Raw genomic sequence first — 11,990 nt, forward strand, 5'->3', positions numbered from 1 at the left:
AACAAAAGAGAGTAAGAGAAGGGGGAAGAGTCCAAATGGTGTAAGCTGAATAAATAAGATAAACCCATTAACATTATTTGTGATCCCCCCCAAAAAAACAATGATTCGTTTGCATTTGAGATGCCATGCCAGTATCAGAGAGAACCATATTGTTTAAAGTTCAGTGAGATGACCCTTGCTGAAACGAGGCTAACAAAAGTGGTTTAACTGTGGGAATATGGCTGAACAATTGTTATTAACATGCTAATTAGCCTCAGGTCAGCCTTAGGTCATTAGCAGACAACAGTTAAATTGGCAGTATGTAGTTTTAAAGTGACATTTGAGCTTATGCACAGTGTTCATTTATCTATTTGTAACTCTGAGTGCACGGATGTAACCAAATTGAGTGTTAGTTTAACACTCAGGATTTTTGTTCATGAGGTATAAGGACAAAGACTGGTTTGAGCGAGGGGACATCCCCAGAATATCTTTATGTAGATCCGCCTTATAAACAATGGGCTGTATCTCAGACAATATCGTCGCTGTCAGGTGGAAACCTTGTATATCCAAAACTGTTACATTTCAGAAGATGTAAAAAAATAACCTGTGTTCCAATGCAGTAATTTAGTCACAAGCTATTGTTAATACTTTATTGGTTCCGTATTCATAAAAGCCCACACACTTAACCAATTTAATGAAAAAAACTTTTAAAAAGTTGAAATATGAAGATACAAGGTTTCTGTCCAACAGCAACAATATGCTGCTATGAAGACAATTGGCAGTAACACCATTGAAGCTAAGGAATAAAAGACTTGTTATACCCCCAAGAAAATGTGCACTTCTTTAGAAAAAATAAAGTTTATTCACATCTTCTATTTCAACAAATAAAATGTTTGTTTATACAGTACATACAGCTATTACAGCAAAAGATAAATACAACTGGAAAAGCATTTCATAAATTCTGTACACTTTGTCTTCAATAATGTGATTGTGAACAGCTAATGGACACAAATAAGAGTCATTCCACTCATTCAAAACTTCAGTCCCATGTTAGCATGTCGTCCCATGTTAGCATGTCCAGTTCAGATGGATTTGGTTTTATGTGCCGTCAGGGTACGCCCAGTCTCTCTTTCACTGACAAGTACTATAGGAGAAGAGAGCAGAGAAGAACAATTAAATCATGACAAGACTATTACACTACTCTTTTACCAAGTAGATGAGTGATGGTCTGTTGCACACACACACACACAGCTGTGCATACACAACCACACACAAAACCACATAAAACTGTATTAAGGCAGGAGCTACACACACACACACACACACACACACACACACACACACACACACACACACACACACACACACACACACACACACACACACACACACACACACACACACACACACACACACACACACACACACACACACACACACACACACACACACACACACACACACACACACACACACACACACACACACACACACACACACACACACACACACACAGCTGTGAGCTTGTCAATCTGCCATTTTCTGTAAAAGCTTTCCCCACAATATGGATGCTGTGTTACGTGGTTAAATAATTATATTTTGGCATGTGTCACCATTGAATGACGAAGACTAAAATTTGCATCAGTCCAATATCGAATATCCTGTTAATAGCACCACTTATACAAGGATTCACAATGTCATTCTCTCAGTTCATTACTGTCTCTTGACAACCTTTTGAACTTTGGAGATTCAAAGTGCGATTCAGAAGAAATGGGTACTTGAGACTATAGTTTTGGTGAACGTACCCAAAGGCAAACTTGCTGGATACATACATTTGATGCTTTAAATCACCCACTGTTCTATAGCCAAACTGCTGCTAGGTGAAAATCATCTCTCTTGTTTACTTACTTTTTTCCTGCTGCCAATGGCCTGCTGGAGCCATAGCAGTTCCATAGCCAGAGTATTTCTATGCAGACGCAATGCTTCTGGGGTATGGGGCACCTCCTGGGCCAGACAGTACCGCTGGGCACCTGGGAAAGGGACGGCATGAAGAATTTATACCGTTTGAGATACAGGGTCCAAAAACTTGGGTCACACCACGCATGTGGCGGAAACGGCTCCTGGAGCAAGAATCAAGAGGGTTTATTTATCACTACTCGTACAGGAACAGAGAAATGCTACTGAGGCAAGGTCTGGATGGCTGTGCTAACAGCAACACATACGTAAACATTAAAGTAAAAAATAAATATCATCATACGTCACATTCCGTGCTCAGCCAATCAAATCATCACAAATGTCCTTCCCGGCCAATTACTTTTGACGTCTTCACTTTTCTGCCCTCACTTTTATCTTCAATATGTACTTTGCTCAGCCAATCAAATCATCGCTATGGGGTGATCAGCCAATCAGCCAATGTTTGTGTTCACACAGACCCACACAGCTGGGCACAGATGAAAAATCACACCCGTGTGAACTGAGTGGTGTAAGGTTTTATATAGCATGATCAGCTGTGGTCTGACGTAATGTCTGACGTTAAAGATCTTTGGCTAGGTAGACTCGTCTTCTGATGTGATGATTTGTGACCATGAAGTTGATTCAGCTGGAGTTTTTGTCCGATGTGAGGTATTATATAAGGTAAGGTATTATATAGCCTGATCAGCTCTGATCTGACGTAATGAAATCACACCTGGATGTGATTTCACAACTGGCTTTTTTTGTGCAGAGAAAATGACCATGGTTGCTACGGTCATCCAGTTCACCCGGGTGTGATTTAATTACGTCAGAAATTATTTTTAACATAGCAACCATGCTCATTTTTTTCTACACACAAAAGCCAGTTGTAGGAGTGGTTTACACCACTCAAAAAAAGGTAAATCAAGGTAATAATGCATTTAAGGGAAGAACTAAGGAATAATGAATGCAATGAAGATACAGCCACAGAAGACTTTATTTAGCAGCAGTGGTGTTGGGGAGTAGCTTAGTAAATGTGCAGTGCCAGTAATGCATAACCATGTTTACAGAAAATACAGTATGACGTCAGATGGCATCTGAGATGCACCGATCTAACTCTGGATGTCCTCCACTGCTGAGATGACTGACGTCATTATTGATTTGTGCAACGGCAAAATATGGACGTCAACATCATGGCAAAATCCTATAAAAGTAACAGGCAAAGCTCAAAATAGCACATTCAACCATATACACTCGGTTACAGCTTGTCCCTGACCCCCACTCACATATGAAAAGCCAAAGGCATAGCTGGACCTTTGTTTCACTCAACTGAGCATCGATAGTAGCGTCCTGACCCCTCAACCCTAAGTGACCTATTCAATTAAAATAAATTCTGGTCCTTTGAGCTGTAATCAAGTGAACCACTTCAGCCTAAGATGTTCAGGCCAGATGAGAGAGAGAGAGACCGTGATGTAGATAGTTCTCGGCGGCGCCATCGTCCGGCGCCACCACATCTCAATGATTATGAGGTCAGCTATCCTACCAGGCACCGCTCCTCTGTTCATGAGCAGGCCACACCGGAATTCTCCACCGTGGCTGACCTGCTATATATAGCTTATAGAGAGAAAAAGGACAAACGGCAATACAGCTTTAGAGAGAAAAAACACAAACTCCGACATGAAGGGCAACACCTTACAGACAGGATCTCTGTCCTGAGACAGGAAGGGCAACGCCTTACAGACATGATCTCCGGGCTTGCTTCACATGTCAAAAGCCAGGAGGAGGAAGCTTCACCCACACGACAGCTGACACTGCTCATGGGTCATCAGGCTCTGCGTCAGTCTGAAAGGGCCCCGCATGTTGTCACTCTACCCCCAGAAGGCAGCCAACGTGACCTGGTTAAGGAGCTCAGGGACCGTCTAAGGAGGGTGGGAATGTCCAATCAATCTACAGCACATTCATCAGCAGCTGCAGAGGAGTCATTCCCACACCATCAAGTCATTCCTCTGGCAACGTCAGATGACGACAGACAGTTCCCTCTTCACCACGGCACAGCAGTGTTTGAGTCGCAGGTACACCACCAAGAAGAAAGGTACTGCACTCCACCTCCACATGCTGTTGTTCAACGTCGCCCTGACAACAGACACTACCCTCCACATGGCACTGTCTACCAACAGCCCAAAGAAAGCTATCGTTCTCGGCCTAACGATGCCTATCCAGGCCACTACGACAGCATCCACTCGCATGGCGGACGCCAACCTCAGCATGGAGGTGCCAACATTCGACCATGGCGACGCCGTCACTCGCCATCACATCACAATGATTATGAGGTCACCTACCGAACAAGGCAGTGCCCCTCTGTTCATGAACAGGCCACGCCCGATATCTCTACCGTGACCGACCTGCTACATAGCTTTATAGAGAAAAAGGATGAACTGCGACAAGAAGGGCAACGCCTTACAGACAGGATCTCTGGACTGCGACAGGAAGGGCAACGCCTTACAGACATGATCTCTGGACTAGCTTCACGTGTCAGAAGCCAGGAGGAGGAGGCTTTGTCTACACGACCGCTGATGCTGCTCATGGGTCATCAGGATCCACGTCTGTCCGAAAGGTCCCCACAGGGCCGAGTCCATGATGAGTCCATACGACCAGAAGGCAGCCAATGTAACCTGGTTGCAGAGCTCCACTATGACAGCTTCCACCCACATGACAGACACCAACCTCTGCATGGGAGTGCCTACAGTCGCCTAGGCAATGGCTTTCGCCCTCCTCATGGTGCAGCCTACCGCCAACCCAATGACAACATCTGTCCTCTGCCTGATCGCCATTGTCAGCATAGCGAGAACCGACAGACTAATCTGAGAGCCCATCCTGATTATCATCATGATGACCCCCGATGTCATCCACAGTTGGAGAATTATTGTGATTTTGTGCCATTAAGTGACACCATGCTATCATGGTCTGCCCTCACTGAGACGTATGGGCAGTCACAACAGCGGGCATCCCGCTACGTCTCACAAGAGAATCGTTCGCTACACTTATGGACAGATCTGTTGCCCTCTAATCTAGGGGACTATACGTTTGAACAGGAAGGCTTAGACACTATCCTAACACGGTCGTTAGATGAATTTGAAAATACTGGTCCTCCTCCAGCAGAGAAGGAAAAGATCTCCTCTCTCCCTACAGTCAACATCTCTCAGCAACAAGCAGACTGCAGTATGGAGTGTCCGGTGTGTAAGGAGGACTTCAAGTTGGGGGAGTCAGTCCGACAGCTGCCTTGTAATCACTTCTTCCATTCAGACTGTATAGTGCCCTGGCTGGAAATGCACGACACATGCCCAGTGTGTAGAAAGGGTTTAAATCGAGAAGACAGTAGCATGAGACGGCGGCTTCCTTCAGAGGCCCCCCTCCATCGACCGCTTGTACACAGAGGATATGGTCAGCATCGTCCAGAGTCCCCCCATCCACCGACTGAATTCCATATTGAGGCCCTCTTCCCTTCCTTACAACCTCTGAGGGACACATATCATGCAGAGGGTTAATTTCACATGTACAGTGACAAATACCCTAACAACATGTCCATGTCCATTTAATTTGAAAGAATAGAGGCGCTCAGTGGGGCGCATACAGTTTGAATTAATTTATGATAATTTATGCCATATTGCACGATGGTGTTGTGTGCCGATAATAGACCTACAAGCTCACAACACGTTGCGGAAGTGATGTGTTGTGAGCTTGTACTGTAGCACAACGCTGTCGTGCAACGAAGAGGGAAGCTTATTTCCGCCAGGCCAGTACCCAGTCAGACTATATTACCTCAGTTATCTATGACTATGAAAGCTTTCCACCCAAGTCTTTGACTTCCTTTAAAATTTTCAGTTTAAAAATATATCAAGAAAGATGGGGTCTAATAATGCCATGGCTCCAATGAGGAAAGGGGAAAGGAAGAGGAAAAAGAAAAAGAAGAAACAACAAACAAATCATAAAATAAAATTGGATTCAAGAAGATTATTGGGCCAGTTTAACCACTTTCATCCTGACATCCCTATTTTGGGCATGTCATTCATTACTCTCAAAACATTTTTTAATTTCAAACATTTTCAAAAAGGTTGGAAAGGTTTGGAAACCCCCTATCTAAAGTGCATCCCTGGACTCTCCTTTTTTGGACACATTCACCTGAAAATTGATAGTAATGTTCTGACGCAGATGTCAGTTCTCGGTTTACTATCCCTGATGTTGGAATGTATGGACCAATGGTATGACCCTGAGAAATATGTTGTATATCTAACTATGCCCTACCTTACTATAAGAAAGAGCGCACGGTCAATATCGGAATCATTCAGATGGAAATTATATTCTAAATTAATGCACACGTCGGAACAATCACTCAATATGGATCCATGTGTCACTGATAGTCAGTCAATGGCTAACAAAACCAGAAGATCTGTTGATGGTCAAAGTCACAAAGACTATGAAGGCTCATGTCATTCTAGAATGCCCCCAGGCTGGACAAGAGTGGTGAGGAAACGTAAAACTGGCAAGACCGCAGGCAAAATAGACATCTACATTACAAGTCCCCAAGGGCAGACATTCCGGTCCAGAGCATCTCTGCAAGATTTTATTTTAAAAGACAGAGAGGGGGACCTATACATAGACCTCTTTGATTTCACAAAATCCAAGAATTGCAGTGTCTCGGATTCACCACTGCTCTCCGGCCATGAAAAACAGAGGGGAAAGGAAGGTGTACATAGACGACAGAGGACAATAATGGACCAATCTCCAAGTAAATCCAAAGGTGCCTCTGCTTCTGCATCCTGCAAGCAGAACATCATAGCTGGACATCAAAGAACCATGGCCACCAGTGGGCAGTCTGGGCACTGTTCATCAATGGAAGATTCCCAAACTAGCCTCAAACTACTGGGAGACAACTGGAAAATCTGTCCTTATTTCAGTGAGAGGTCACTGAGAGATGGCCAGAGTCCCCCCAGGAGAAAGGTCGTCAAGAAGTGGACTCCTCCCCAGTCCCCATTCAAACTGGTACAGGAAACATTGTACCATGACCCTTGGAAGCTTCTGGTGGCTACCATCTTTTTAAATAAAACCAGTGCTAAGATGGCCATTCCCGTTTTGTGGCGTTTCTTTGAGCTTTACCCGACTGCAGAGGTAACCTGAATGGGAGGCTGAATGGAAGCCCATATCTGAACTTCTGAAGCCACTGGGCTTATACAGGGTCAGAGCTAAGGCACTCATCCGCTTCTCCGATGAATATATCACTAAACAGTGGCGGTACCCCATAGAGCTGTATGGCATTGGAAAGTATGGCAATGATTCCTACAGGATCTTCTGTGTGGAAGAATGGAGAGAGGTGAACCCAACAGATCACAAGTTAAACAATTACCATGCCTGGCTGTGGGAGAACCACGTCAGAACCTGAGACGTCATAATAACGGACGACAAACCTTCAAGACATATTTTGTGTCTGTGAGCAGCTAGTCTCTGGCACTGCTGGACCGCACGCACACTCCCAGTCCCAGTCCCAGTCCCAATAGACCAAGGAAGACATCTATCCCATTTTTTTTCAGCCTCATGGTGCTTGCTAAACGGACCACATCACATGTTGGCCTAGAACTCTTGAACCATAGGTCATACAATCAAAAATGTTTCCCCCTGGATTTTTTGTTTTCTTCAAAACACACTTTTTGCTACTACAGATTTTGTACAGAACTCACGCAAATCGGTACACATTCTATCTGTAGCGATGTGATCAAAATGTATCAGTCAGATCGTTATATTCCATTCTGATTGACTTACAAAGTTCGTGGGAGGTACCCGTTTCACAAACGTTCACACAATGAAACACGCTTCTATAACAAATATGCAAAAATTTAACACAGGATCCTTTCTTTCTTTTTTACACTGTGGCTCTGTAGATGTGAACCATCAAGTCTTTTTGTTTTTGTCTGAGGGGCGCTATCCCCTCCTATGTCTAGCTTTGAAGGTCTGTGTAAACAAACATTGAAGACAAAAGTGAGGACGCAAATTGTGATTGGCCAGAATGAGATGAATGTATGATGACGTATGATGATAAGAGTGTGATTTTAATAATAATAGTGGAAATAGACGATCTACAAGCTCACAAGTCGTATTGTGATGTCGGTGAGCTTGTAGATCTGCTATTTACACTATATTATTAAATGTTTGGAAATATATGAAAAGGTTTCAATCTGGAAGTAATTATGCATAATGATTGCGAATATTATCTCAAATAATTGCGATTAGGCGATTATGTAATGTAATATTATTGTTAATATTGTGAAATGTCCTATTCAACACTTACCTAGGTGAGAGTGACTGTGGCCCACATCCAGTCCCAGACTGCTCCAGACAGTAGTAGTGTCTCCTTCTCCATCCTTCACCTTGTGTCCCTCACCACTTGCTGTCTCTCCCTCCCCGTCTTCTCCTGCCGGGCTACTGGAGGAACATTCCCTGGAAAAGGAGATTTGGCTGCTGGAAACATCTCTCTCTGCTACCAACTTCTCTGGAGAATGTACTCCTCTCCTCTCTGATGGGCGTGCTGGAGGTTGGGCAAAGGATCGGAGGGCATCACGTCCTGGTTTCACTGGCTTGCTGGGCAAAAACAGATCCTCCTGGTGAGGAATGGAAAAGAACGTGGGAAATTAAGTGACAGTGAGCTGAATCAAATTCTGATTATATAATATACGACATTATACACGTAGTAACGTTAGCACATACAGTGTCTATGAAGTGAGGAATGGGTATGATGCTGTCCCTCCATTCTAAATGATCCAGGTTCCCATCAATCTCTCTCACGATGTCTTTAAAATCTTCCCGTGCCCTGTAGATCTCCTTTCTCATCAGGTATCCGCGCGCACATGCCTTGGGAAGAAATGATAGCTTCGATCTGGTTTGATTGATTGAAATATTTATTAACAGTGTGCAGAATGGGTATATTTCATATGAAAGCACAATACAAAGACTGTTTTACTGTGGACGACACACTTGTTTACAACAGGGTCCACCATTTTCAATTCATCAGAATAAAAAACAGGAAATCATGTAAGGAGGTAAAAAGGGAAAAGAAACATAAACGGGCTACTGCTACTTTCAATTAAATCAGTTACATCTGATTGATTCCCCAAAACAATGATCAAAGGTGGTCTCCCTCTTATCAGTTAAATTAGCCTTGGAGCAACACTATCATAGATCGAGTCTTGATCCAAGGCAACAGTTAAATAAGTGACACGTCTTTAGTTTCCAAATAAGGGACGATAGCATACTACACATGTACGAGTTTAGCATAGCAAACTAACTGCTAAAGTTAGCATGCGTGGCGAATCCTACTACACAAGACATTTCAGAACACAATCATCACCGCATTGATAATTTGTAGGTGCTGGCGATATTACACATCACTGTCGTGGCTTGAAGAATTGGTAACAGTTTAAGGAATTCGTGTTTTGCACCTGAAATCGGCTCAACGTAATCTCCCATAGGCGTCTCTCCATCACTATGGTAACATCGTAGGAATCGCGGGAGATGAACTCAAACTCCTTATTCTCTTCCGGTGTTACGCACTGAGTAGAAAAATAATAGGCGACCAAATAAATACAATAATTGTAATTGGATACAGTAATTTAGGTATGGTGCGACTTATCAACAACTATGTCTATAATCATTGTTTATTTATAACATGTCCTACAAATCGACGTATTTAATTCTAGAATAATGTTGCCGTTACGGTGGCGTTTTATTTTGAAACTCGCGTATGCGGAAGTAAATCGGTATTTATGTATCGTTCATTTCTTCGAGATGTAGTAGCCGCATCTTACATGGACTTGTTATAACTTTCAGCATCGCTGCAACTCACAATGAGTAGTGGTGCAAATCAAAAGACCTTGTTCCAGACGTGGGGTGCATCGGTTCCTGAAAACAAGGTCTGTCAACCTAAAAAGACCAACAACAAAAAGGTTGGGGGACGACCTAGAAAACCCACCAGCACCACCTCTGCAGGACCAGCCAAGAACAAGACACAACGGACGGGGGCAGATAATGACATAACGTCGTTGCCCCAACGCACTAATTCGCTATGGGGTGAAGTTGGCCATGGATCCGTACAAAAGGACGCCACGCATGCAGGTGATGAAGATGACGATGATGACCTGATGTTAGTTGCTGTCTATGAGGCTGAGAAAACTTTGCAGCTTGAACCAAAGTTTCTTCAAGACGACAACCCTGCAGGAACAGAGAGCACTGACATCCCAGCCACCCCATCAGTTGGACGATGTTACCCAGACTTCCCTGACTTTGACAGCTCATCAGCTAAAGTATGGATATATCCTACCAACCTTCCCATCAGGGAATACCAGCTAAAGATATCAGAGGCGGCCTTGTTCCAGAATACCCTGGTGTGTCTTCCCACTGGCCTGGGAAAGACTTTCATTGCTGCTGTTGTCATGTACAACTTCTATCGCTGGTATCCATCAGGGAAGATAGTATTCATGGCCCCGACCAAACCCCTTGTGGCACAACAGATCGAGTCCTGTTATAAAATAATGGGGATTCCACAGACACACATGGCTGAGTTGACAGGTGGAATGCTTTCATTTACAAACTCAATGTTTACCCTTTTACCCTTCCTTTTTTACCTGCCTTAACAACAACCTTTGTCTTCCAACCACAGGCAATACAGGGGTGGAAAAAAGGCAACCGCTCTGGAGGTCAAAGCGCATCTTCTTCCTCACTCCTCAGGTGATGGGTAATGACATGATCAGAGATACTTGTCTGGCCCTGCAGGTGAAGTGCGTGGTGATCGATGAAGCCCACAGAGCCCTGGGGAATCACGCTTACTGTCAGGTACAGAGCAGGTCCTTTGCTCAAATACTTGTTTTGTATGTGGTGATGCGTGATGTGATGTATAACATTTTCAACCGAAAAGTGTCAACTTTCTTCAATTAAAAATGCTTTGTTTGTGTGTCAAGCAAGCATATGGGCTTCAGTGTCTAATTTCCTCCATATAATCAGGTGGTGAGACAGTTGGTCAGTCAGAATCAGAAGTTCCGTATCCTGGCTCTCAGTGCCACCCCAGGGGCAGACATGAAGGTGAGTCTTTGGTGTCTATTGAATATGATTTAATAATATCCACCTCTCAGTCTAACTACATTCCATCCTCCATATCACCAGCCCTCATTCATCAGCCCTTGTTCTCGCTGTCTCAACCCTCCCTATAGGCAGTGCAGCAGGTGATCACCAATCTTTTTATCTCCCACATTGAGCTGCGTTCAGAGGAGAGTCCAGACATCCAGGCCCACTCTCATCAGCGCATTGTGGAGAAGGTGGTGGTTCCTCTGGGAGATGCCCTTGCTGCTCACCAAGCCCTCTACTTGCAGGTAGGATCATGCCAGTAGGGTGCTCACTCTTTTCTTCAGTCTTGCAAGTGAAAGTGTGAGATTGAGGTCAAATTTAATGTTATAAATAAAGTAATTTTTTATGACCTTCTATAGCGCCAAGACTAGAGCTTCAGTTAATTGTTGGATTATAACTACTGTTCTTAGTTGAATCTAATATTTCTGACCTTTTCATATTCATATGAAAAACGAACAGGCCCATAACATGTCATATTACACAAACGCTTCTAAATGAACCACAGACTTTAACAGTTGCCTTTATCTAAAAGTAAACAATCAGCATATTATGCTGTGATCTCTCACCAACCTAGTACTGACTCTCTCACTCTATCCATAATGAAACCTCCCTCCATTACTCCAGCTCATAATGGAGCTCCTGATGATGTAATCTCTGCTGCCACCTTGTGATTGAAATGTGTTACTGTAGTGCAAAAATCATCTTTCTTTTAGTGAGAATTCTTTGCATGTAAACGATCCATTTAACTTCCTTCACAGTCTGGTTTATAATAAGATGATTAATAATGAATAATGAATATACTGTAAATGTAAAAGAATGTTGGAGGAACAGCCAGGTCTCGATCATGAGTGGAACCCAGAGTTTCTCTCTCAAGAGTTGGCTAATTGGATAAAGCA

General features: G+C 43.5%; 2 protein-coding genes across 7 annotated transcripts in view; one reads left to right on the plus strand and one right to left on the minus strand.

The window, feature by feature from the left end:
• Nucleotides 1-800: 800 nt before the first annotated feature.
• On the minus strand, nucleotides 801-10,708 carry iqcc (IQ motif containing C). 5 transcript variants are annotated; one of them, XM_079528744.1, is made up of 5 exons: nucleotides 9,326-9,345; nucleotides 8,686-8,854; nucleotides 8,270-8,579; nucleotides 1,888-2,009; nucleotides 801-1,123 (listed from the first exon to the last, which is right to left on the minus strand). In XM_079528744.1, the coding sequence occupies exons 1-5, from the start codon at nucleotides 9,328-9,330 to the stop codon at nucleotides 1,088-1,090; spliced, it is 642 nt and encodes a 213-aa protein (XP_079384870.1). In that variant the 5' UTR covers nucleotides 9,331-9,345; the 3' UTR covers nucleotides 801-1,087. The 5 variants fall into 5 exon arrangements, with proteins under 5 accessions (XP_079384870.1, XP_079384869.1, XP_079384873.1 ...); XM_079528743.1 differs by lacking the exon at nucleotides 9,326-9,345 and adding an exon at nucleotides 10,599-10,708 and having other exon boundaries at nucleotides 802-1,123; nucleotides 8,686-8,829; XM_079528747.1 differs by lacking the exon at nucleotides 9,326-9,345 and adding an exon at nucleotides 9,821-9,961 and having other exon boundaries at nucleotides 802-1,123; nucleotides 8,686-8,829.
• Nucleotides 9,822-11,990, plus strand: part of fancm (FA complementation group M) — a gene marked incomplete at its 5' end in the record, with an annotated part of 57,667 nt that continues 55,498 nt past the window's right edge. For both annotated transcript variants that reach the window (XM_079528741.1, XM_079528740.1), the window contains 4 exons: nucleotides 9,822-10,542; nucleotides 10,634-10,806; nucleotides 10,975-11,052; nucleotides 11,181-11,339. In XM_079528741.1, the coding sequence (XP_079384867.1) occupies nucleotides 9,822-10,542; nucleotides 10,634-10,806; nucleotides 10,975-11,052; nucleotides 11,181-11,339 (1,131 nt within the window). The remainder of the gene's footprint in view (nucleotides 10,543-10,633; nucleotides 10,807-10,974; nucleotides 11,053-11,180; nucleotides 11,340-11,990) is intronic.

The sequence above is a fragment of the Electrona antarctica genome (assembly GCF_951216825.1).
Source record: "Electrona antarctica genome assembly, chromosome: 18".
NCBI lineage: Eukaryota > Metazoa > Chordata > Actinopteri > Myctophiformes > Myctophidae > Electrona > Electrona antarctica.

Coding starts and splice junctions, on each gene's coding strand:
- iqcc (XM_079528743.1), bottom strand. CDS start 10,682: ATGCGCTTTGACCTCCAGAGCGGTTGCCTTTTTTCCACCCCTGTATTG. Junction 8,830..10,598: donor AAAGGTTGTTGTTAAGGCAG/GTAAAAAAGGAA, acceptor TTTCTTCCCAAG/GCATGTGCGCGCGGATACCT. Junction 2,010..8,269: donor CCACAGTCACTCTCACCTAG/GTAAGTGTTGAA, acceptor TCCCTTTCCCAG/GTGCCCAGCGGTACTGTCTG.